A 27,940-nucleotide genomic window follows, 5' to 3' on the forward strand; every position below is an offset into this window, starting at 1 on the left:
ATGGATGAGACTCAAGACATGTACATTCCACAGCATAATGATAATGATATAAAAGGTAACCTTTGGCACTCCAATTGTTGAGTACTCACTTTCCTATGATGCTTAACATAACAGACTGGCTGAGAGTCATAAGAAATCTAGTCTCAACAGCTGGAGCATTAACCCCTTCAGTCCCCTACGTCCTAAAAAGCTCTGCTTTAGGGACAGACCCCTGTCAGCAGAAGCCAGCATTGCTGGCCGATCATTTGTAATGGCTGCGGCGTTTGTGCAAGTAAACAGTTACCTAAAGAATGGCCTATTGCGTGATCAAGCATTCCATTCTGGAAGACATCACTGATGACAATCAGCAATGCAAGACTATGGAGACTTGCTTGGTGATCACAGTGTGATTAGGGCAGGGGGATAGCAGGGAAGCGAGAGAGAGAAATAATGTTTCTCCCTCTTCCCATAAGTGTAAAAAGTTTAATTAGAAAATATCACTAAAAATAATAAAATCAATAGAAAAATAAACAATTAAGTGAGCTAAGTGATCATTGGCATACATAACACATTTGAAAGGTCCCTAAATTATCCATATTGCACTGATAACAGTGCAAAAAATAACATTAAAAAATAAAAACGTATTTCACATTGACCTGGCTTTTTTACGCACAGGCAATTATTATTTTTTGCATTTTTTTATAGTTTTAAATAAAAGCCTTATTTGTTCTAAAAAAAAAAATGTGTAAATTGTTTGGGTACAGCAAACAATAAATTGTGGATTTTTTACCACATATGGCAGGGATGTCCAACTTGCGGCCCTCCTGCTGCTGCAGGACTACATTTCCCATACTCCTCAGCCAGCCCCTTAGTATGGGAGAGCATTATGGGAGATGTAGTCCTGCAGCAGCTGGAGGGCCGCAGGTTGGACACCCCTGACATATGGTAAAAATGGTAAAATATCTCTGGGACATGAGGTACCAAAAGCCTTTGGGACTGAAGAGGTTAGCTGCAATACATGTTTGAAATAAACTACCTTGTGTCCTTAGCATGCAAACTGTGTCTCTGGCCAGGTGGGACCCTGTGCCTGTAAAGGAGCAGCTGCCAGAGTGAAGGGGAGAAGACCAGATAGAGAGCGACAAAGAGAGCAGACCAAACCACTCTGACAGCAGGGGGTGTACGGAATGAAATAAAAAGCTTGTTTTGCTGACTAGCAGGTGTTTTTCCTGTTCTCTATGTCTAGTTAACCTACTCTAACCAGCCCACTGTTTCTCCCTCTCTTACTTCTGCTCCAGTGGACCTCTTTGAATTTCCAGGGTCCAGGGAATTTCCAAGTTTCCCCTCCAGACACCCATGTTTATATTTTATATTATACAAAATAGAATTCCATCAGTATTATTAGCCTTGTAATGCAAGACAACAAATATGAAGTTTGGTGGCTGGTTGCCCTGGACAGGGAGACATTTTAGGCTCCACGCCCGCATTTATCTTCTAGAATTGTTAATTAGAATTAACATCTGTATGAAGGGAGCGGGGTTGTTTTATATATGGGTAGCAGGACTTAGTAGGGGGAGAGCAAGTGCTTGTATTTCTGACACCCCCTCCTGCAGTGTATGTAGTGCGTCACCAATCCTGGGCCAGTGCTAAAAGCAACGAACATTAACTAAAGAGTTCAGTTTTAACACATTTCAGTGCCAATGGAGCATTCAGCTAATGGTGAATGAGAGAACTGAACAAGCTATCCTGTGTGCTGGTACAAAGCTTTTAATCTTTCGATTAATTCTTTACTTTGACCTATACTATAAGGTATGAAAGCGTAGGACAAAGAAGTAGCAAAAACAGTGTTTAAGGGCCATTTTTGGGGTTTACAGCTTTTTGGTGCTAGTCTTGTAATCTACTTCTGGTATTATAACAATATTCATTGTACGTTACTAAGCAAACTTTTTCTTTTCTTTAGTCAGAGGATGCGGTTGATTAATTGCAACTTACCCCCTATTTCCCCTACAGATGTTATAATGCTCTTAACGCTATCTGATGCCAGCAACTAATCTAGGCTGAATGTCACAGCGGGCACTGATTAGCTTTTTAGGATCACGGCCTTTTATTTGCAGCGTGCCGAGAAGTTTAATCCAGTGCTACAGATCAGAGCACCTGCTGTGAATGTTGGTATCTTTCCACCGCCACTGCGAACCGTTACAAATTCTAGATCTTTGTCTCATTCTTTACCCAAAGGTTGACTTTTTTGCTATATAGCTATCTAGCAAACAGAATCATGAATAGGTTGTATGTTTGTAAATAAACTTATTTTTCAGGATTATTTTATCTGTTCATACACAAACTATGACCAGTGCTATAAAGCAGTGATTCCCAACACTGGTCTTTAGGAGGGGTCGGGTGTGAGATCTGCTTACAAATGCCTCTCAGTGGTTCATTACTGATCACAGGACTGAGTGATTAAAATTACTGTTCTTAGACTAAATTAGCCTTCAAACAATGGCCACCGATGCTCCCTGTAAAAACTTTTTTGTTAAACTTTTCATATTTGGGTTATAGACAGCACAGCATGAGCAAAAATGTGTGGAAGCTGTTTGAAAACATTGCTTATACAGGAGTGGGTCGACCATAACCAGAAGAGGGTAGAACTGCCAACAGTTTTTGACTTTCATAATGCCCCCAAAATAGTATTTTACCATTATATACTGGTAAAAATATACATTTAACTTTTGGCCAACTCAGCTGTAATTATGTTCAGGAAATACAGCATGTCTACAGTGCTCAAGGGAATGTGATCTTTATGGAATAGACCACATTGAGATGTTGAGATTGAGTGATACACTCTCTGGCCACTTTATTAGGTATACATTGCCAGTGCCGGGTTGCCCATTCTCCTCTGACCTCTGACATCAACAAGGCATTTTCAGCCAGACCACTGCCGCTCACTGGATATTTTCTCTTTTCGGACCATTCTCTGTAAACCCTAGCCATGGTTGTGTATTAAAATCCCAGTAGATCAGCATTTTCTGAAATACTCCGACCAGCCCATCTGGCACCAACAAGCATGCCACGTTCAAAGTCACTTAAATCCCCTTTCTTCCCCATTCTGATGCTTGGTTGAACTTCAGCAAGTTGTCTTGACCAGGTCTACATGCCTAAAAGCATTGAGTTGCTGCCATGTGATTGGCTGATTAGCTATTTGTGTTAACAAGCAATTGAATAAGTGTACCTGAGAAAGTGGCCAGTGAGTGTATATATATATGTGTGTGTGTATGTGTATATATATAATTATATATATATATTATATATATATATAATTCACTATATGCAAAATCTTCACAAACTTCTAATATATTGAAATCTAAATCTATGTTAAAGTTAGATTTTCAACTAAACCCAGATTTTACATTTGCGAGCTGATAGTATCAATAAAATAACTGGTGATCTATACTGGCCAGGATTCAGAAGATCTTTTCTTTGATTAAACTGGAACAGTAGGGCCAAAAAGAGGTAATGTTTAATGTTTAAACCAGCTATTTACTACAAATAATACTCATCGTAGTACTCCCGAGCCAGGGCCTACATTGAGCCAACCCATCCAGCTTCAACATTACTACTGTTTTAACATTAATAGAAATAAAGCCAACGATGGCAGAAAAAAATTAAATTGACGTATCCAGTAACATGTGGGATTCCCTTTAATTAGGTGCTGTCCTAGAAGTGTGTGCCTTTTTCTGTGATGCAAATATCTCTCCATTCACTAAAGTCTAGAACAATAGTTCACCCTGGTCTAGTACAGCAATCAGGCAGCACCCAGGCTGCTCTGTCAAACAGAAGGAGGGTGAACAGTCCAGGTCAACAAGATCTTTTCTGACCTGACTAATAAGGGTGTCCTGGTAATTCATTATCCTCCTTCACACTCCAGCAGATGGATGGTAGGTCCTGGTGTCACTACCTCACATAACATTCTCTTTTCCTTCGACAGGGTGGCCTGGGGTGCCTTCCTCTTTGAGTAACTTGATGTCCTAATGAGTACTATACCCTGCATGTGCAGGCTCGTGCACGTAATATACTACATTTTTTATATAAAACATTAAATTAATCTATGGCAGGTTGTAAATGTAAAAAATCTTGTACATGTTAATCAACCCTGGTTGACCAGCCTCTGCTGCTACTCTACCCAATGTTTAGATGTCATCAGTAAAGTAACCTTATTTCCACAGTACTGAACCACAAAAAAGGTTTGTTTATAATTTGAACCAGTTAAAGGGACAGCCTAGGGACCTGTTCTAGCGCTACCAATAACCAAAGCTTATGGACAATGGCCCAACTTTCCAAGCCAGTCTTGGCTGCTTTAAGCAGGTGTGAATACCTCCATGAATTTGCAAAGGGAAGAAAATAGGAATTTAAGGGGTACACCATTGTAAAGCAGTGTGTAAGACCCTTGTCTGATCTAAAAGCAGAATCATATCAGCCAACATTCCCTAAGCATTAAAAGGAAACTGTACAAGAACTGTCCACAGGGCCAAAGGGGCATCTACTTAGCTTTGCTTAGGGGTATCTACAGTAGCTGCTATCTGTACCTATTGTCCTCTCTGCAGGAGTCCGTGACCGTTTAACTTATCCCCTCAAATAATGATGAGGGCTGTGAACACATTAAAAGAAAAAAAGGGCACAGAACACCTTTTGCAAATACGTTTGTGTATTTTGAATGCTGTGTGTGTTTGCTGAAGGATATGTTTGGAGTCTGGGTTATTGACCATATCGGATAATATAAGATGCCATACTAACCAGTAGTATAAGTGTATTCATTTTAGGCCCACAGATTCAGCTGCTATTGTAGCAGAGCATGTATATTTGTTACGCCTTTTTACATTGTAATCATAATTGTAGAGTTCAGTGAGATTCAGATAGTATCTAATCATACCTAAACTGTTGTCACTATGTGGTCTTTGGAGCTTGAAGATGGACATATTGCGCGTTCAATTCCCTTGGTTATTCCCAGCTGTTTCCAAATCACTGTTTACTAAAGAAATCAATCACAGATTAACCAAGTTTATATACATTTGCGCATAATAAAGGCCTAGCAACCTGCAACCATCCAGCTTGAATCCCAGATGCTGGCTGACCGTGATGGGAGAAACTTACCAGTAGCTATAGTGCTTTAATATTTGGACAGAGAGCATACAAGGAGTCAGTTCCCAGCACTGTGTATTAATGTAAGCAGACGTGCAGCGGGGCATTTTGTCCTAGACTGACTAGGCCTAGGGTAGAAGGCTCTAAAGCAGGGGAAGCAGCAGCCATTCTGCTGCAAAACCAAGGGCTAACTGGCCTATGGGGCCATCAGGTTTTGCTGCGCACCGCTTCATTAATGGACTGGTTGGGTAGATCAGAGACCCATTTACACTATGGAGGGCTGTGCCTAGTTGGCATAGCCTCTAAAACGCGCAGCCTCCGCACCTTGTGTCCTTAAGAGAATGAGCACCCGGATATGACATCATATTCAAGTGTATAGCGGAAAAGACGAGGACGGGGAGGGCTGGGGGTTAGCTGGCGGGGCTGCCATGAGAAAAGCCTCTGGTACACCATGGCAGACGTGTACTGAAAACACCTGATTGTGAACCCTACACAAGCGTGGTCTATACGTAATTTTTTTCAAATGTGGCACTCTTACAATGAAAAATGACCAGTAATTTTTTTTTTTTGGAAAAGCCTACAGGGCACAAAAACATTACACCAGTCTTTACTTATTACCAACACAAAGCATTGATATCAGAATATCCTTTTTTAACTTGGAAGAGGCAAACATATCCCGTAGTACTGTACACATTTTCTTTTTGTAAATCGCTCACTTTCAAATACCCCCCCCATTGAAAGTTCAGCGATGAGTGAGCCTCGGTTACAGGAGGGTCCTTAATGAATAATGAACCCTCTTCCCTTCCTACAGTTAGGATTCGCCATTAAACACTACGGTGTATTATTCCGATAGTATACGCTGATACGTCTCGGGGAATCCTAATGTCGTCACTTTATGCAGTCACAAAGGACTTTAATGGTACATGCGCCACTTCTACCCCCCTTGTTAAAAAAACAAAAACAAAAAAAAAATGCCACAAGATAATTCCTTTCTTTGTTTTACGAATTTAGAAACAATGAGAGAAAGCGAACTCTGCACAGAGCCAGGTGTTTCTTGTTGGCGGCTTGCTCCCTAATGACTTTGGCTCTCGTAGAGCAGCTGCCTGCCTGCCTCCTTTGTATGGGCCATTGTTACTGCACATCCCCTCCTTAATGCACACGCTGCCCGGGGCAGACCCTGGGAATCAAATCAACTTGCTTATCTTAGAAACCTACAAACCTGACACACTGTGGGGAGGTTGCCTTGCATCTGCCTGGCCCAGTAATTGCGAGCCCGCTGTTCAGCTATTGGTTGCCTTTCTGCTCGGTAATAGGTTAAGCAAAGATATTGCAACTCCATCTGTCCAAGTATTCATTGTTCTGGGTATCAGCGTGCCTGCCTGGAAGGCTTGCAGATCAAATTGTGTAAGGGACCTGCTGCTAACATTGCTGCCGTAAAAACCAATGTCTCTGTGCTCTCCGCCGAAAGTAAGTGAATGGATTTTAACAGTAGAGATTTTTTTTTTCTTATGGTATTTGCATGAAATTTTATTTATTTTTTTATTTCATATATAATTTTCTGCTATAAAAAAACCAGATATAGTGTTTTAAAAAAAAATCAACAAATTATATATAGGTAGCTTTTTTGCTATTTCTATTTCTGGATTTAATTGTATGTACGTTTTTTCTCAGTTTAAAGATTTGCGGGGTTTCTGTTGTTTAGGTTAGAATTATTAGTATTCATTGTTTTCTATACTGTGCTGTACAAAGGATTGACTACTACTCTGGATCTAAATCCAGTGGGGTCAGTCGGGGCTGAATGTTAGAATGCGAAGAGAATGTATTTTCTGTTTATGGATAAATGATGTAGAGTGTTTATGTGATATGCTAACGGTCCTTAAGGGTTAATCTCACGCTCCTATACCTTCTGTACAAATGACAAGCAGCACTCGGTGTACAGTGTGCAGATGTTGTGATGAAATGTCTTTTTACATTCTCTACCGATGTCTTAAAGATACAAATGTGTGCCGTTGCGAGCTTCAAAATGCAAGTGATTGTAAGCTCTTCAGGACAGGATGAAAAATGAATACCTTGTACCATTCTACTTGGTGATTCAATGGAAATATTTATTTAAATGTGTGTCTGTGTATATATGTATATGTGTGTATGTGCGTATATAAATGTGTATGTATATATATATATATGTGTGTGTGTGTATATATAGATATATATCAATAATTTATGCTATGTGCTTAACATTGACTATTTTGCTTACATATTTGAAAAATGTAGCTTATATTCCTAATTATATATATATATATATAAATAAAAATAAATAAAATGACGTGATGTTTTAACAACTTTTAATATATATATATAGTTTTAAATCTATATTTACATGCATAAAGTACAGAGCTGTATGTAGATTGATGTATATACAGTATATGTGTTTATGTAAAAGTAAAGTGTGTGCATGTGTATAAACTTGCATATCCATCGAAAAGACTGGCTTTTATTTTATGCACTAGATTTGCGTCTAAAAAGCTGACCAGAATTCAAGGGTCTTTTCAGACCTCTTTTAGTAGAAGAAGCAGCTGCACAAAGGGTTAAAAGAAAGGCAGCATTCGGACCACATGCCCTATTATTTGAGCATATGCATTGGGCTATTGAAAGTTTTCAGGAGATGAGAAGGCTACCAGTTGCTGGACTCCTGCAGCTCCGGTAGACATCTGTTACCCCAGAGTATTAACCAATCTGTTCAATGGGACATCTTTTCTTTGTTAGATGGAGGTTTGCAGACAACAGCACTCGCCAGAACACAATAGTAATTAAATACCCAGAAACCAGTGCCAGAGCTATTTATTACATATTCATTATTTAGTTGGATTGTCTCTGAGCATCGGATAAATGCACTTCCCAAGAAAAGCTGTCGTGCTACTGTTTTAAACTGAATTAAGTATCAAAGACACAGAACTCCTGGCAAATCTCATAGAATTCTTTAAAAGCGTGGTCTATTTTTTCTGCTCACTCTAAAAAGCAACTAAGAATACGAAAAATACAATAATGGCACCAAAAGAATCCCGCATCACTAGCTAGAATTATGCATTATTTCTGGAATATGGGATGTATCTCATGAGTGCACAAAACTTTCTAAAAGTAAGAAATTAGTGAACGAAAATCACCAACAACTTGGCCTTTTCTGGAACAGGACTCTGGCATTATTAGTTTTTTTATTCTTTTTTCCTGTGTTCCAAAAATACAGTATTTTCATTGTGTATAGCATGTTATATTTACCATGACTCAAGGGAATTTCTTGCCAATTCAAAAATAGGCCATGCGTATGGCAGGAAGTTGTAGACACTGTTGATAATTCAGATTTATACAGTTTGTTTTTATTTGTTTTATCCTTTTTTTCCGATATTTTAATATATACTGCATTCTTGACATCAAGAGCAAGGGAATAGTGAAGCCAAATAAAGGGGTTATGTATAAGAAGTGATTATGGTGCCAAGTGGCCTCATCAACCAGAACAACCAATGGAATAGTGTAATCAGCAGTAAACCTATTGGTTGCTATGGTAATGCGATTACATTCCAGGGGGTCACTTTTATATACGTAAGCCCATATGTTTTCTTCAATGTCCCTGCCTCTCTGTAACGTGAGCAGTTTCCAATGTGAATCCCTGGATTGTTACTTACCTGACGGATGGCCACTATTGTAAGTAAGACAGAAGTTGTGGGTAAGCACCCCTGCACAGGTGTAGCTACGCACCCAAAGATTTACCCCCTTGGATCAATATTGGACCCAGTGATCCCCCCATCTGCCCATTTGGCCCCATGTCCTGCTTAGAAGGGAGGAAGGTCAACAATACTAATGTGGAGGAGCTTTCTTGCGCAATCACTATGAATGGGTACAAGGAAGTAAATGGAACTTTATGCATGGCTGGGTCTTTTAAAATGATCTAATCAAAATATTTTATATAAATAATCTTCTACAATTTGTTTCATGTTCACAAGCATTCAGTTGCTTCCAACTGCTACTTTACATATGCTTTCTGGTCTCATCAGAACATAACTTTTTATTATGTTTTATCTATATTTAAATTTATAAATTAATAAATAAAATTAAGTGATGTTAAACAACTTTTAATATATATAGCCAGAATAACAATATAGAAAACTTAATACATGATAGATTGCATTTTTGGAATAGAAGATGATTTCTTCGTATGAATAGTTGGGTGGTCATCATGCTGAGCTGTGTGGCATCTTGATGCATAGAACAATGGCACTATTGAACTTTCATTTTTATTAAGTAAACTGAAAAATTTAATTATACAAGCCGTCCCATCCCTGTTGCGTTGTGCCTAGTGGATAGGAGTAGTGTGAATGGATAGTGTCCTCTGGGTCACAGATGTCCTGCTCCCCTCGTTGGACACCAGGCAGTCCTGTGAGTCCATCTTCTGTGGATTTGGATGAGAGTTTGCTTTAGCAGCAAAACTTTAGAATATTAAAGTATTCAACATCTGGTATGTTTGGTAGCAAAATCAGGATGTCAACTTGGCCAGTAAGCATTTGGTGAAATGACTGCTTGCGTATATGTGTCCTCTTGTTTATCTCAGTTTGCAAGAGATCACTTTAATTGCCTATGGATGGAAAAAGTTTTTTCTATTGATCGCCAGATGCCAGGAAAAGTTCAGAGTGGACAGATCTCCACTTCACACATACTGTGTAGTAATGTTAGGCTTAACCCCTTCATGACCAAGGCTGTTATAGATTTTTCTTCATAGTTATATACCAAAGCATTTCTAGCACTGATACATGAAAATATGTTTTTCCTTGTTTTGCTGAGGATACGTCTCCCTGCTAAGCAGATATACAACTGTCCGATAGCATTGCTTCAGTACAGTAATATCAAACATACATTTTAATGTTTTGGGGTGTTAAAATGCTCCCTTACACACACATTATTTTTAACTTTTATCGGGTTGTGGACAACATTTATTTTTATGACATACTTCTACCGAGGGAGCTAAGAAATGTCGAGGGACATTTTTGTTTGTTAATTTGATTTTTACTATAATATAAAAAAAAACATTTTGGTTTCCGACTTTGTTTGTTCTCCTCTCTCACCTAAAATGTCAGACATATAAACAAACTCCAAAAACATATTGTGGTATCCAGAATGGTAATTAACATATAAAGTGACCTCCTATTGCTTTTGGATTGCTGTGCCTTCATCTGCAGGGAGTAAGGATGTGATAGTGTTAAGTATGTCAGTATTTAGTAACCGTTTTAGTGCCGAAGTGGGGATATTAAAAACACCTACCTATGTAGAGCTCTACTCCTCTTTGTGGCTCCTAAGAAAAGTATGGCTTTTAAATATATCATAATGATATTGTACAGTGCCATGGAATTTGATGGCACTATATAAAACAATAAATAATGATAATAATAATTAATGGCAGTTCCGAAAAAATGTCAGTTTCTGTGTTAACCGATAATACGCACATAGTAATAACCAAATCACTGGTGTCCCTCTTTTACACACCGATGATCTTCTTTTGACCTAATGTTCCATAAATGTTCCATAAATAGCCATTGGTAATGCCATAAAGCTATCACAGCGTTTAGAAGCCAAGTGTAGGAGCCAAGACTAAATATATATATATATATATATATATATATATATGGAGCCAGGAAGGAATGCCTCCATACAAATTTATATAAAATAGCAAAAAAAGGTTACTACTATGGCATACCTCCAACCACAGCCAGTAAATATAAAAATATACAAAAATATTGGAGGTACAATACAGATGCAGCCATTTTACTAGGTGGTAAAATAAACAGGCGTACACTGGGATAGGCATCTCCGCACCAAAGACATTTCTTACCAACAATACGTATTTATTAATAGTAACCATAAATAAAATATACCAGGGAAGCCACCATGCACGTGGGCTCAGGGCTTTGCTGATTAATGACCTCGTTCCGGAACCACGTCATTACCTGCTAGGGTTACAAACGTTTCTCTGCCGCAGAGCCATATAATGATGAAGGGTGTTATTTGGTGAAAAACTCATAAATAAAGAGATTTTGTGGCAAGAACTTGGGGGTAGGTTGTAAGTTTAATATGAGCTTAACATACCGCTCTTACACAAATAACTCTAAAATGTAAGAATACCCTACCTTATAGGAAACCGGGGCATTTGGAATGAGACCCCCACCATGAGTTTATGTCCTAGTTTAGCAACCGAGTTCACTCTAGAGTGCATGCTAGAGATAGTTTACCTCGGGGCCTAGAAACCCTCGGGCTCTTCCTGTGAGCTTCATGGCATGGAATTGAAATGTAAATGTATACTTCAAAATGATCTGGCCAAAATTAAAGTCATCCAACATGTCCACACCCAGTCTGAATTCTCGCATCCTAGCATTTCTTTTCTCTTCATTTCTATACACTTTTTTGTTTTGATGATACGGCCTTATAAACAGACCTGGGCAAAAATTCTATCACGCTAGTTGCCAAGAAAAAGTCACTTTTTTTACCTGCTTCTATAGAAGCTTCCAGAGGAGCTTTGAAAGTGGATGGAAAGAAACAGCCAGTTTCAAATTGGTGTCACAAGCCGGCAGGTGACGTAAATGCCAGCGGAAACTTGGGTAAAGCTTAAATAATCTTAAATGAAAATGAATGACTACATACAGTGTATAGGAAGAGCTGAAATGTAACCAGAACCTTGAGAACCAATTTCTTTGACTTATCTTGTAGACCTTTAGGAACCCAGAAGACTTAATGAATCCCCTATCCTTCAAGGGCAGCAAGTTACTACCTTGGCCAAACACTAGCAGTTTAAGGACATCAGTGAATGTTTTTGTAGTAAAAAAGCAAAACAACAAAACTAGAAAACAACCATCCTGTTTATGATTAAAAAGTCCATGTTCAGCGGAAGTAGTTATCTATATACAAGAAGTTGTCGTGCTCTTTCAGCAGCTCAAGTTGGCCAATGCATCTAACGCTTTCTTTACAAATGGTGGGACACATGAAGCGCACAGGGCAGATACACACAGATATCACATCTTCTATAGGAGATTGAGCTATATTTACAGCTGAGGTGGTGGTTGGTGGTGGGTATGATGCGTGGAGGTATAGTTCTCATAGATCATTCCCGTGTTACAGCCATGTATGTATGTGAAAGTTTTCCTAAGCAAGTCCACAGCATGTGCTGTTTAGCAGCGATTTCTGTAGGTTGGATGAGAGTGAAACTTGCATAATTGTAGAAATCTAGAAAGTAATGAGATTCAAACACTTTTGGAACTCTGTATATTGTGAATAAATAAATAAGAACGTTAATTTGCCTACTTTTAAGGTAAAACTGACTTTATGTGCATATAACCCACTGACTAAGAGAAATATGTAGTAACATATAAGTAGGAGGAACCATATACACCTATCAAATTGGAATGTTAAAGATTCACTATATACATTGTAAGTTTAACTGTTTGCTTGCCTGAAAATGTACAAACATTCTGTACACATCTCTTATGATACAATGCAAAATGTAGAACACCAAGTACACCTTTTTTTCACTATATGAGAAATCCAGATTAAAGGCAGAACAATGGAATCATGAGTGTGCACCAGAATACGAACATGGCTGGATGTTCTATGAAATCACACTTAATGCGATGAGGATGGAACGTCTAAATATTTTATACAAATGTTTCCAGACTCGGCTGGTCCGTTTGGAAAGGTCTGCTTGCAGCATCTTTGTTTGACCCATACGTACATTACGTGGCGTATGCGCAAAAATATGAGCATGCTTTATTTAAAAGGGTGAATTTAGTTTTATATACCCCTTTAAGTAACCCAGGTTTTGTTTTCAGCACTAGTTTTTTTTCTAAGTTGGTTGAATTTTTTTTGGTCTCTATTAGTATTCATCAAAAGAGTGAATATATCTAAATATTAGGAGCAGCTGCTGGTAGGTCTTTGCATCCCATAGCAGAAGGAATAAAGAGGGGGCATAGATGCTTGTTAATCATATGCAAGGCCACGTAATTTGCATGATGACCACAGGCCCAAGAGCTCAATCCATTTGTCCCAGACTTAATGATAAGGTTTCAGATTTCACAAGCTTTTCATATTGAAAATCCCAGAACTCCAGCGGTTAAATCAAGTGGTAAATGGAAGGCGTGTGCAAGAGAGGATTTGTATTCAGACTACAAACTGCTTCTATGCTGGCATAATTGTATTCTGTTGTGTGGCTCTTTTATTAAAAGGGATGCAACGTGGACAGCAAGGGCTCTGCCCTGGCTCTAGCAAGAATAAATTCTGTATGGATTTCAAAAGCTTAATGTGGACCTTTCATCCCACCCTTGAAAAAAAAGAATACATTATTAAATATTAATTTATTTATTTCATTATACTTAAACGTTTCAAAACATTATTTTTTTTATTTTTTTTTTCCAATTTTGTCATTTTTTTTATATTTACGTAGCAATATATTTTATTCCTAGCATGGCAAACATTATATTGTGGGTATTTATGGCATAATTGCCTAATTTCTTTACAAATAACATAAACATATTGCAAGGATTAAAAGGGCTATCAAACAAGCAGCTAATCACAAGGAGAAATGTTTGAAACTAAAATGACATAAAGTGAATGCAAAGTTATGTTATTATGGAGATAGTAAAACTGCTGAACCATTTAAAAAAATGACCGCAAAAAAATACATATTGCTTTTATGTCCCTGTTACATTTTTTTGCCAGTTTTTTTTTATATTTGTTGGGGGTTTTTTTTATTCATTTTCTTATAGAATTAATGAGAGTGATAACTCCTAAGTCGTTGTTCCTAGTGATGTCCTTTTAATAACTTTTCATCCACGTGAAGAACAGGCTTTCCAGATAGCGTGTCCATAATCTACGTTTCCAGACACCCATATCTCTGCGTTTTTAATTGGTTTTTCCATGGAGATTACTTCGTTTGCATGTTTTCACCTGCATTATTTTCCACAGTGGTTAGAGGACTGACCCGTTGTCTCAGAGTTTGGCACCTCGGCCAGAAGACAAGTTGCCACAAACTTTTCAGGCCCAGATTAAAAATGTTCCTTTTTAAATATACTTCCTCCACCCTCAGAACGCTGCGGGGTTTATGGAACAATGATGTCGGAGCTTCCAGATTGGCTTGGCAGCTGCATTGTTCTCAGGGGGTAAACCAGACGTACTTATGTCCCGGTCTTTTCCATGGTCCTTTGTTCATGCCAAATTAATCTTTCACTGTGATAGAATTCAGGATGGTATGTTTTAGTAGTTGTATCCTAGCAACCCGAGGCTGGTTGCTGGGCAACACAGCTCCTAGTAGATTTTTCTTGTTAATATAGATATTTATATATATATATATTTTATTTTTTTGTTGGATGCACTCTAAAGGCTGAATGTATTAAAAAAAGATTCTTAGGATAGTGTCAGAATTAGTTTGAAATTTATTGAATGTATTTGCCTTTGAAGTTTCTCCTTCCCTTTGAAAATTGTTGGTATGATTTAATTTAGTAACAAAGGGATATTTAGAATTACATTTTAGATTTAGAAATTATATCCAAACATTTTTTTCTTTAAAAATAAAATAAAATATAAATTGGTTCAAAACCAGAATGTTGAATCTCACTTGAAGAATGACTTTACAAAATTTGTATTAATGCCTTCATATATATATATAAATATATATATATATATATATATATATATATATATATATATATATATATGAGATCGTAACTTGAGTTTAGTAAATAGAAAATACATATTTTTTTACATAAGAATTTCTATAACTTTCTTTAATGATGAAAACTGTTAATAAAGAGTGTAAAACCCTATTCTCATGACTCGTAAAGATATAAATGTGCTACACTGAAATATATAATGTATTAAACATATAAAACATTAACACGACAGAAAAGAAAATCAAACATAGTGGTTCCCATTGCAAAAAAAAACCAAAACATTTTAGTCAACGATGAATTCTTGCCAATGTCTCAGTTCTTATGAACGTTACTAGTAACAGCATGACTGGGGCAATGTACTTATTGCTTTGACATCAAGAACAGTCATGTTCTTCAAAATACATGTAATTGTAGTTTTTATTTAAATAACACGTGGAACAAATTGGTGTTCTTTTCTCATAAAACATAATACATAATTTACTAAAAATGTCTGCTTACTTTTTGTTGCCTTGGAACAATTTCAAGGTGAACCTGTTTGTTTGAAACAATAATAGTCGTCTTTTTCTGAATGCTAAATGAAATATTGGTTTATGAATTTCAAATGTTAAGGAGATTACTGGAACATCTTAAAAACGCTTTGCCTTCATACTCTAGGACAATTTTATAGATATTTTTTGTTACGTTAAAATGCTTGCTGGGTAATTGGGTAGAAAAATTGAGAGCCCAAGTTTTTGTTTTTATAAGCAGGGGGGGGGATTTGTACCTGGGGGGAAAGAATGGGGTGTTCATAGAAAGTGATTTAAGTAGTTGTAAAATACCAAATATACACAATTAAAGTTGGGAGGTGACAAACCTGTATCCAGTGTGCACATACAGTACCAAGTATTGTAAATGGAAGACGAAGGAAATGAAATGTCAAAAGTTGGCAACAGTGTGAATGATGTCCAAGCATTGTTGTTTTAAGAGGAATCATAACACACAAAGAAACATGGTCTGCGTTTGTAATGTTCACCCTTCGCTGTATGGACTTGGTTAAACTTGGTGCTACTCATTTTACGTTTCCAGCCACTAGTGGCCGCCCTTGCCACTCAGAACCACTCAGACTGATTATCAGGTCCAGCTGCAGTTGATTACCTGATCAAGACAGCCTTTATAAACCTGCCCAGCCCTTCAGTCTGGGCCTTGACATTGACGTTATAGGACTGCCTGTTTGGGTCCTGATCTGTTCTTGCTTTGGTTCCTGATCTGTTCTTGCTTTGGTTCCTGATCTGTTCTTGCTTTGGTTCCTGATCTGTTCCTGCTTTGGTTCCTGATCTGTTCATGATCTGATCTGTTCATGCTTTGGTTCCTGATCTGTTCCTGCTTTGGTTCCTGATTTGTTCCTGAGTTGCGGCTAGTGCCCCACTACGTGGACTCCCAAGTCGAGTGCCCTGCAAGTGGGCAACCTGCCATGTGCCCTGCAAGTGGGCAACCTGCCATGTGCCCTGCAAGTGGGCAACCTGCCATGTGCCCTGCAAGTGGGCAACCTGCCATGTGCCCTGCAAGTGGGCAACCTGCCATGTGCCCTGCAAGTGGGCAACCTGAGGTGTTCCTGAGTTGTGGCCAGCGCCCCACTAAGTGGACTCCCAAGTCGAGTCCCCTGCTGTGTGCCCTGCAAGAGGGCTTCTAGCCGTGTGCCCTGCAAGAGGGCTTCTAGCCGTGTCGTGTGCCCTGGAAGAGGGCTTCTAGCCGTGTCGTGTGCCCCAATCCCGAGGGCTTCCTGCCGCGTGTGCCCCAATCCCGAGGGCTTCCTGCCGCGTGTGCCCCAATCCCGAGGGCTTCCTGCCGCGTGTGCCCCAATCCCGAGGGCTTCCTGCCGCGTGTGCCCCAATCCCGAGGGCTTCCTGCCGCGTGTGCCCCAATCCCGAGGGCTTCCTGCCGCGTGTGCCCCAATCCCGAGGGCTCCCTGCCGCGTGTGCCCCATACAGAGGGCTTTCAGCCAAGAGACTTTCCTTGTTTGTATGTTGTACCATCATCTACAATACAACTCTTAATCCGCATCTTCTGTCTGTGGTTTATTTCCGGCGCCTGTCTGTACCAACCCCAAGCCATCATGCATCGTGGGGTACAGACAGAGCCCCTCGTATCCCCTGCACCTGGGTTCCTATCAGACCTGCTCCCCCGGTTCGGGACAGCGTTAGAGTAGCTGACAATAAAAAAAGTGTATTCTGTAAGCAGAAAAGCATGTATAAAGATAATGATAATGTATCACTCTAAATCATGGGTTCCTCCTTTCTTGAGATGTTTCCATTTGGCTTCATATACAATTGGCTGATTTTAATGTAGATCTGTATATGAGACAGTGACAACGTCAATGCATATGAAACGAGTTTTCATTTGTTAGCAGTGCTGCTTGGACTAAAAAAGTTGTATACAATGTATTAAGCAGAAGGGAGAGAAGTAGAGAAGGCCGGGGTATGAGTAGCGGTACATCAATAAGACTATTCTTTGGCCTCCAACAGGCTTTTTCTTCCACTGAGAACCAGTGGCAGAGTTGAAGTATTTACTATTGTTTCTGATGTCACATTTTAGATGTATTAGCTACTCTATGTCCCACATTTTTGTTGGTTTCCGATATATAGTTTAAATATTCCAAAAGCCCAAGTAGGCTTAAACCTGCAAATTTAGCCCCATATTAACCAAGGGTGGAAACATGGTTTTGGGTGCCTCACCAGCATTGGCAAAATGTTTTATTCTGTGTTTTCTTTTGGGAAAGATTAACATTTATTTATTTTTTTTTTTTCAGGAATTCAGGTCATTTTATCACAGCTTTAGAAACAATAACAAGGCAGTGTCGGGTACATGTGGCAACTTCATGGGCTTAAAGGATGATTTCGGGAAGAGCCTCGGCTATCTTTATGTGGACAGCAGTGAAAGCCACATAAGTGCAGTTGTACCGTGGACCATTCTGCGGAAACCAACAATGGATAAAGTGAATTCCAGGAAGGTGGACTCTGACAAAGACACCTCAGAAGAAACTTACAGCTCCAGTGGTGAATCAGAAGAAAGCACAAATTCCGACAATGAGTCTGAACTGTCACAAAGACTCGGAGCAGAACCTTGTCGGATACCAAAGGCACACCGGCAGTTATGCCGATCCCCATGCATTGAGCCATACATCCTAAAACGTAATGAGATTCTACAAGACCTTAAAACCGAAGAAGAGCTTACAGGGACTAAAGAAGTAAAGAAACCACCCGATGTGGTCAAAGAATACCAAACCAAACTAGACTTTGCACTTAAATTAGGATACTCAGAAGAACAGGTTCTACTTGTTCTTAACAAGCTTGGTCCAAATGCTTTAATTAATGACATTTTGGGTGAACTTGTCAAGCTTGGCAGTAAGAGTGAAAGCGATCAGAATGGTGTTTCCAGCAATCCGGTGATGCGGGAGGCATTGTCCACCGACTCGCAAAGATCAGAGTCTCCATTTCATCAGGAGGTGATAGATGACAGTGAAAACTTAAGACCAATTGTGATTGATGGCAGCAATGTAGCAATGAGGTGAGTGAGCGTGGGGAAATGTGTTATTATTATTTTGCTCCTATAAGAAAACGAAAGACTTATGCTTTAATATGTGTTTATTCTTCAGTGTCATAATTGTATGTGTGTACTTGACATTTGTTAAGAAACACAGTACACATCAGGTTGAGCATATGAGCAAGTTACATTACATTTTTTTATAGAGCACCAGCAAATTCCATAGTGTTATTACAATACAGGGATAGTAGAAAAAATAAAATTAGTAAATAGTTTTACGTATATGTTTTCCAATCCATGCACATTACCTGCCCCACTCTGAGTCCATATCACTGGCTTCCAATAGCCCCAGAGTGACATTTAATGTAGAATTATCACATCTGAGTTAATCTATCGCTTGTGGTGTTCCTATTATTTCTCCAATTTCAAAGTTATCCAGATTTATAGTTTTCAGCACTTTTAAGCCTCCATCAAGGTCACAGCCTGGATATTAAATGCAATTTTCCTTCGTTTCCCATAATGCTCTAGTGAAAGTTGCATTAGAATCCTACTTTCAGTCCCCGCAGGAAGTCTTAACAAGCTTCCTGTGTGCTGTGTGTATTTTTATCAGGCTGTCGCTAAACCCTTGCGCCGTCAATTTCTTTTGCAATGCAATCATCAAACTATATGAGGAGAGAGCAGCAATTTAAAAATTGATGCCATGGCAAGATTGTAGCGCTCCCATACAGGAAGATATTAAATTACAAAGGTTCTAGAAATAAAATGCCCATTCTTAAGCATCACTATATATATGTATATGTGTGTATGTATGTATGTGTATGGTGTGTGTGTGTGGTTTGGATAATGTGTACTAAGATATATTTGCTTGTGTATATATATATATATATATATATATGTATATATATGTATATATATATGTATATATGAACATTGATATGTAGTCGGCAGTGACGTCGTCCCCGATCCTCCTAGGAGAGAGGATGTCACCAAGAGAGACATATTGTCCTCAGTTCACGTGAAGGCAAAACAACTGTGCTTATGGTGACGTCCCATCCCCTAATTGGAGGATCACATCAAGCGTAGCCATTTTGGCAGAGATGCGGACGAAGAAAGACAATAGCAGATTGAAGATAGAAGAGCGAAGAGAAGGGGCGAAGATAGACGATGCGGAAGTGGTGGTCAGAGAAGGAAGGGAAACATTTAGAGACGAAAGAGAGAGAACAAGAATGAAAGTGTGAGAGACTGAGTGAATGGGGACACTGAGCAAATTTCATTCTCTAATTAAAAGTGTTTTTGCCGAACAAGATTGGCAGGGAACAAAATTCGTTGGTTGGCCAAAAGGGCCAAAAGCAAACCAAGGAATTTGTCCGAAATGCTTTTGGCCCATTTACACATGTTTTTTATATATACCGTATTGGCTCGGTTATAGGCCACACCCGAATATAGGCCGCACTGTAAAATTAAGGTGCTTTTTTAAGGCAAAATTTTTTTTAGTAATAGAATAGATATGCTGCCACTCTGCCCCCCCGAGATATGCTGCCACTCTGCCCTCCACCCGAGATATGCTGCCACTCTGCCCTCCACCCGATATATACTGCCACTCTGCCCTCCCCCCCCCCCCCAGATATGCTGCCACTCTGCCTCCAAGAGGTGCCCCCCCACGACTTACCAAAGCAGTCTCCCGTGTGTCTTGCGGGGCCGGCAGGGGACACCTACGCAATACGCGTAGACAACTTTCGGTGGCAGCACTTCCACCGGCACGGGAGATTGTCTAAGATTATCATAGAGACGTTCACCGGCTGCAGCGATGCGCGCGTAAACGTGGGAATTCCCGGCAAGGGAGATTGTTAAAGCACACCGAGCAGACAATCCAGCAGTGGAGGTCGTTCACGGTCATCGCCACTGCCGGTGAACGGCTGCACGATGCGCTTAGACAACCTCCCGTGCTGGCACTCCCCCTGTGGGAAGTGCCGGCAGGGGAGGCTGTCTGAGCGTATCAGAGCGTAGGATACGGGTCCCTTGCACCGCTGCGGGGGATCTGTATCCTAACCCTGCTGCCTGCCCGGCGCCCGGAACTGCATGTCCCAGGCGTCGGGCGCTAAACCCCGAATATAGGCCGCACCCCCACTGGGGGGAAAAAGTGCGGCCTATATTCGAGCAAATACGGTGTATATATATATAATATATAATATAATATTATATATATATATATATATATATATATATATAAACACAGTACTGCGTTATAAAGATATAAGAGATAAATACATATTCTATACCTGTTTTTGAACCTATATTCTTTATTCTGTATGTTGCTCATAAATTCTGTATGTCTGTCCTTTAATTCTCTGCATAACAGAAGCAGGTTTTTTTGTATATTAGATTTAATGTATATAATTTTAATAAATCTGAATCCCTGTCATGTTTAAGGCCACGCACTGCTGAGTGAAGTAAACCCCTGTGGCATGTCTGCATGCAAATGAGGCAGGCAGTAATACTGGAGAGAAGGGTTAATCATGTTTTAGACTTCATCAGGATTCTGTCCTATAATACATTCCTGAGATGCTCCTTCTCTATACATATCATTATGCATGAAACGGAGATGTTACTTCAGAGGCACTGTTAGTAATTGGAACATTATTAAAAGAAATGTAATTTATTTTCTGTATATATTATAATCTCATTACACTGATTCAATTGTATCAAACTCAAACTCACTTTTTTCTGTATAATATTTAAAAAATTTCAGATTGCATTGACAAATGTGTATAATGTAAGTTAACGTTCCTTATTTGTTTTATGTTTTATATATTGCAGTACTAAATGACCCATGTCTGCATGTTCCATTAAATGGTGGATACTAACTAACTACCCTCTAAAATGATATTAAATCTCATATATTTGGTAAAATAAATATATATTTTTTAGTCCTCCTGAAATTATATTAATTTATAAATAAAAAATAAGAAAAAAAAATACAAACCCTGATTATAATATAACAATGCACTACAATAAACAAGAAAGAGAGAGAAGGAGCCACAATTATTACAAAGACGTGAACCTAGGAAGACAAAAGGGATGCATTGAGTGGTAGACCCGTTTCTTTTTTGTGCCTATTTTCTACCAATTTTCCCGATGCCCCACCCCATACATATTTCAAGTTCATATAATGGATGGAGTGGACCTTTAAAGGGACAGTATAGTATCTCATGCAGCCCTGTGAATAAAAAACACCTAAGCTATATAATGCCTGCGTTGCTGTTTGTTTGTTTTTTTTAATTAAAACAATGTCATTTATGACAAATAGATTTGGTTTACCAGATGGGTGTAAATGTAGAAAAGACCTATCGTAAGATGCAATTCACTAAGCAGAATTCAAGTGATGCATGTCATCAAACATGGAACAGAAACATGAATAAAGGGACTTCCATTTTGAAATTACAGCTATTTCACAGATCGGTTATTAGAGGGTAAAACTATAACTGGCAGGAGGAACCAAAATAAATTCATGGCCAATTATGTCGAAAAAACCCACTTGATTTATTTAAGCAGGTACTTAAACATAGGTGATAAATAAAGCACAGCAAGCGTCATGCCTTAATGATTATTGCAGTATTACCCTACACGCCCCCTCATGGTCATCTTTGGAAATGCAAGTAAAAACAGAAACATTATTAAAAACAAATAAACTAAACTCTTATTGACTGGATGTAGTCCCTGAACATAATAATACGTGTGCATGATTACTATACCTTCCATCTTACTTTCAACCAATTCTCAAATTTTTTAGGATATTTTAGCAGCTCTGCCCTGCATATTATTTGATATGCAAATCGTTCACTGCCATTACTAAGATGTGTTTGCAACGGAGAATATTCAAACTTTGAATAGTTCCCATTATGTTTAATTAAATTCCTTTCCTCTGCCTCAATCTCTTCAGTTCATGGTACAAAAATGTATGTAATCGTGAAGTTTTTACTGGTATAATTGCTAATGTTCTAATAGAATGCCTGCTCTAGACAAGGAATCATTAGCTACAAATTGCTCTTATAATTTCCTTTTCATCTACTGAATTACCTTAGGTGGTTTGAGATCAGGGACTAGCAGATTGCTTTTGATTACAAGGCACGAGTTAGATTCTCTATGTCCTTCAGACGTCCTCTCTAAATGCAAGCAGATTGGTGAATGAGTACAAATTCATCTCCAGGATCGGTTCAGAAACATAGCCAATAATTACAGTTTTGCTTCTGGAAATTGTAGAGCTGGACCTAAACCTAGAGTCATCCATGCGCTGCAATGGTGCTTTGTGGTAAGAAACTCTTATCACCCTCAGCCAGCACAGTAATCGATTTACAATCCACTACAATTGGGTGCCAAGTAAGACAAATCCCAAATTTATGTTCATTAACAAAATGAGCTCTGATTTAATTTACCACAAATTTGTATTCAAGTATATACAGTGTGTCCATGTATTCTGCTTTGTTATTTAATATGACAGATACATTTCAAATAAAACGTATTACCTCCAGTTATCTCATGGATTATTTCCCATGATGCTGCATTTGATATATCCGAATGGTAGGTCTCATTTTATAGTTGGTGTTCTCTGAGCGAAGAGGAGCGATAGAAACATTTAAATACTTAGCTAATGTATAATGTAATAATGTAAAAGTCAAGGTCAGAGGTTTGAGGTCAGAGGTTTAGATGAACTGTACGGAAGCTTTACTTTTCTGAGAGGTTAATGACATAATGATCTGTATTTACTCACAGCTACCCAGAAACACCAAATACGCTAGAAATGCAGTTAATGTGCCTTAATATCCCCAAATGGCATATGGTGCCCTATAGAATGATTCCAGGAAGCAGAATCCAGAATCATTCCGATGAAAACCAAATGTCCAATACATTAGAAGGTCTCTTTTTTTCAACCAGATTTGCTGATCTCTGACTAATTAGGTTCTATTTCTCTTTTAGTCATGGTAATAAAGAAGTGTTTTCGTGTCGTGGGATCAAATTAGCTGTCACCTGGTTCTTGGAAAGAGGCCATAAAGATGTCACTGTGTTCGTGCCGGCATGGAGAAAAGAACAGTCTCGGCCAGATGCTCTCATTACAGGTGAGCACGAAAGTAAACGAATTGAGAGGTCTTCTTATACACAAATAAGCATTGCCAGCCCTTTTGTATTTCTTGTGTTTACAGGGGTGCTAAAATGCATCAATCATTTCTCATTGCATGGTTGATACAGTAATAAGTATTGGAAAGTAAAATATATGTATTCTTGTCTTACTAAACATTTTTGCCTAACATTTTGGAGGTTGACAGATAAGAAGGAAAAATGGAATGTGTGGAGGTCATTTTCCATTTTATTCTAGTTATAGAAATAATTACAGAACCAGCAGTTACTTAATTTGAATTTACCTACATGTCGCTTAAAGTTTTTTTCTGTTTCAATCAATGCCCCAATAAATGAATCCCATGGTATTAACGTACCTGCTTGTTTTGAGTAGATTTTCTAAGATATCACAAAGCCCAGAGTTATCTAATTCATGCAGAAGTCATAAGTGCCAGATAAGGCTCATGTGTGTGGGGGCTTTATATGGCAGGGCACATAAACTTTTTAGGACCTCAGAAATGATACCTCATCTCAGACCTTCAAGACCTCAAGATCTACTACATATTGAAATCTGGCAACTGAAATAAATCAGAAAGCGCCACCCTGTTGAGTTTATTGTAAAGTGCGCTGTGACCTCAGAAGGCTGTGACCTTCACCCAAGTTTCTTCTGAACTCAGGCTTAGCCAGTAGTGTTTTCTCAAGAGTCATTGCAACTGAGCACTAGCAATCCAACACTGCAGGTAATTAAAGAAGAATAAGCACTGAAGTCCAAGTAAAACTGAGGCTTTAGTACTATATTTTGGCCAAAGCACATCAGCTCACCTGCTATGTCAAGCCATGCCATGAGAGTTGAGTCATAACTGCAATATAGTGTCACTAAACTGAGACAAAATAATTGGACTTCCCAACTAAGTATAAGAGAGGAAATTCTTCTTAAGTCTCGCCCATTTAATTTCTTGCCTTTAAAACCAAAAAGAGGGGGAGAAAGTTTTCTTCTCCAGCTTATGTCTTGGTGCCCGTTTTCTAAAAAGAAAAGCATTTGTGAAGAGAAGAGGTTAACAGGCTTCCAAAGTCAAAAAAGGGACACATTATGTGCACACTCCCAATTTCATGAGTGGTCAGTTTCCTTGAAAAGTCCCTTATGGTGTCGTGAATCAAAATTCCAATTATCAAAAATCAATTGTAGTTTGTAATTGTAGGATTATTGAAAATTTCTCTTATTTGTAGCCTTCAAAATCCCAAATTTCCATCATCCAAAACTGAACAAAAACGTTTTTTCTTACCAATAGCTTTTCTTAGGGAGTTCATTCTCCTTCATAACATAAAAAACAGAGATCACTAATTTCATAGGTCACCGGGGGTTAAAAGTGGATTGGTTTAATGGTAATCCTACACGCTCTCAGTTTTGCCCACCTAACCTCCTACATTTTTAGGACGTATGAGCATCTGACACTATTTGATTCTTCTGCTGTAGACTAACTAGCATCAGTGTTCATTTTATACTTCTGTAATTGTAGGTTGTGAACTGTTGAACAGCTTAGAGAACACAACATTTGTTGTTTTATAAAATATAAAGGTGATTGTTGTAACAGTTGAATAGTTTTTGAGTGGGTATTGGTATACTCGTTTCCTTCGATGGTTTGTCTGTAATTTACATGTTGTCTGTCATTCTTAGATGTTTGTTTATTAATTGTAGATCAAGAAATCTTAAGGAAATTGGAGAAGGAAAAGATTCTCGTGTTTACCCCATCTCGCCGTGTACAAGGTAGAAGGGTGGTGTGTTATGATGACCGTTTTATAGTGAAGCTGGCTTTTGAATCCGATGGAATCATTGTGTCCAATGACAACTATAGGGATCTAGCCAATGAGAAGCCTGAATGGAAGAAATTCATTGATGAGAGGTTGCTAATGTATTCATTCGTCAATGACAAGTAAGTAGGAGATTTGTTTTTCATACCAGAATCACAGGAACAAACATACCTAAGTACCACAAAAAAAAGTCAACAAAACTATAAATGCAGCATCTTTTTGTGTTAAATGTATGTGGGGCAAAAACTGTATGTCTGCATGGTGGTATTATAGTGATAGATCTATATACGCCCAACGCCTGCGTTGGGGGTGTGGCAAGAGGCTGGGAATGGGTGAGGTTTGAGTCAGAAGTGGGTGGGGCCGACACCAGGAGTGGGAGGGACCAGAGCATGGACATGGGCGAGAAAAGCCACCTTGTGGAGCTCAGCTGCAGAGCGTTGCGTGGTGAGCATGTGTGAGCTGCAATGCACAGATCCGGGGAGGATTAGAGGATCTGGAACAGGAGAGGGTCTTCCGCCAAACTGTTCCCACAAATTTGGAGGCATAGCATTGTCCAAAATGTCAGGGTACATACCAAAATATTTTGGACATATTATATTAGAGATGCTTCAGGAAAATACATGAAAGTTCTAATCGGTACCCCAGTGGCTAAATAGAGTCATAACATTTTTATTTCAGAAATCATTCTCAAATGGGGAATTATATCCTCATGGATGTTATATCTTAATGTAAAAAATAATGCTTGCTAAGGTGCTGATTTAACATAATTTCAAAGTAATGTGATGCAGTATTTGGTCTCTGTTAAGGGTTGGAAAAAATCTGTAAACAAGATTTTCTTCTGCAATGGATGAAAAATGTTTACTTTTCTATAGGTTTATGCCACCTGATGATCCATTAGGTCGCCATGGACCCAGCTTGGACAACTTCTTGAGGAAGAAGCCTGTGGTTCCAGAATATAAGAAGCAGCCTTGTCCATATGGTGAGTTACCATTGGTCAAGTGTATCTACAATTAATAACAATGACCCAAATGAATTACATAGTAAGATGTTCAGAAATTTCTAATTCATTTAAATATAGCCCTGATCAAACAAACCCACCTGAATCTTCTTGGGTATGTTCAAGAAGTGACACTGTTAGGCTTTTAAAGCAAATCAGTAATTTTTTTTTGTTCAATTACAGCTGTTTTATTTACCTTCCTAGGAAAGAAATGTACCTATGGACATAAGTGCAAATATTATCACCCAGAAAGGGGCAATCAACCACAGAGGTCAGTGGCGGATGAACTCCGTGCCATGTCTAGAAGCACCATAGCCAAAACGTCGAATGAAATAGGACTGGTCAAAAGTAACAGTGTTCCTTCAAATACCAGGATGGATAGTAGCTTTGATTTGAAGCGTTCAACTCCAAAGAGGCAATCAGACCCAAGCATACGCACTCAAGCTTATGAGTTAGAAGAAAAGCTGGCCACCAAAAACAAGTTTGAAAGCAGGTCTGTGCCATCGCTAGTTAGTACAACCCCTTCAAGCAATGGTCTTCTTTCTGTTGTACATTTACCAACACAGGATACAACACCACCTGGGCTTTATTCTCCAATGCTAATGTCAACAAAGAATCATGGGACCATTTCGTGCGACCAGTACCCCAAATGTGAATCCCCTGTAGATGTAGGATATTACTCAATGGTGAATGCTTATTCAAACCTAAGCCTCAGCAGTCATCGAAGCCCTGAAAGGCGTTTCTCTTTGGATACTGATTACAGGATTAGTTCAGTTGCGTCTGACTGCAGCAGCGAAGGGAGTGTGAGTTGCGGTAGCAGTGATTCATATGCAGGTTACAATGATCGTTCCTATGTCAGTTCTCCCGATCCCCATCTGGATGAAAACCTTAAATGTCAGCATATGCATCAACACAGTCGCTCAAGTTCACAAGCATTTTTGCAGGGCTATCATGAATCGTTAACGCGGGTTCAAAGCTATGGCCATGAACCCGAACCAAAACACCATCACAAGCCACACCCTCCATATATGTCGGGCCCTCCACAGCACCATGCTGTTGCAGCTCGGTCAAGTTGCCCAAATGACTATAACATTTCTCAAAATTCCCCAGTCTCCAAGAATGTAATTATGGGAAGATCTTTGGTATCCACAAGAATGGAAAGTGTCTCGGATTCACGCCTATATGAAAGCCCCCCAATGAGACACCACAAGCCCTACATTAGCCAGGAAAGCCCAGGTAGCTGGGACAGACCTAATTATGGCGTTGACCCTTATGGATATCGTCAGACGTTCCCAATGCCGGGCAATCACTCACAACCGTGCTATGAACAGTTTGCTTTCCAAAGCCCACCTGAACATCAAGACCAGTCTTGGAGAGTCCCTTACTGTGGCATGTCACAAGAACCTTCAAGATATCAGGGTACTAGAGAAAAGGTTTTCATAAACCTGTGTAACATCTTCCCAGCGGAACTCGTGCGAATCGTTATGAAGAGAAATCCACACGTTACTGACGCCCAGCAACTTGCTGCCGCCATCTTGGTGGAGAAATCCCAGTATGGATATTGAAATATGATACACCTTTGCGGTGTGATGTACATTTCATTTGTTCAGCTCATGCTGAAGGAGGTTTGCTACAATAGCATTGGTAATCTCCTTCTCAGCAAGGGGGTGATATAGTAATCCATGTATGTGAAATA

The 27,940-nt window shown here is 39.0% G+C and overlaps 1 protein-coding gene across 1 annotated transcript; it reads left to right on the forward strand.

Moving 5' to 3' along the window:
- The first annotated feature begins 17,661 nt into the window (after nucleotides 1-17,661).
- LOC149288927 (putative ribonuclease ZC3H12C) lies at nucleotides 17,662-27,809 on the forward strand. The gene is made up of 5 exons (XM_089491256.1): nucleotides 17,662-18,350; nucleotides 23,301-23,440; nucleotides 25,135-25,369; nucleotides 26,120-26,226; nucleotides 26,449-27,809. The coding sequence occupies exons 1-5, from the start codon at nucleotides 17,662-17,664 to the stop codon at nucleotides 27,807-27,809; spliced, it is 2,532 nt and encodes an 843-aa protein (XP_089347382.1).
- The last annotated feature ends 131 nt before the right edge of the window (nucleotides 27,810-27,940 follow it).

The sequence above is a fragment of the Sceloporus occidentalis genome, unplaced genomic scaffold (assembly GCF_023333645.1).
Source record: "Sceloporus occidentalis isolate IW3139 unplaced genomic scaffold, rSceOcc1.0.p SCAF_49, whole genome shotgun sequence".
Lineage (NCBI taxonomy): Eukaryota > Metazoa > Chordata > Lepidosauria > Squamata > Phrynosomatidae > Sceloporus > Sceloporus occidentalis.

Bases quoted from the DNA above. Each gene is read 5' to 3' on its own strand.
- LOC149288927 (XM_089491256.1), top strand. From the start codon at position 17,662: ATGGGCTTAAAGGATGATTTCGGGAAGAGCCTCGGCTATCTTTATGTG. The intron at 18,351-23,300 runs GTGAGTGAGCGT...TTTCTCTTTTAG, and splicing joins GGCAGCAATGTAGCAATGAG to TCATGGTAATAAAGAAGTGT. The intron at 25,370-26,119 runs GTAAGTAGGAGA...ACTTTTCTATAG, and splicing joins TATTCATTCGTCAATGACAA to GTTTATGCCACCTGATGATC.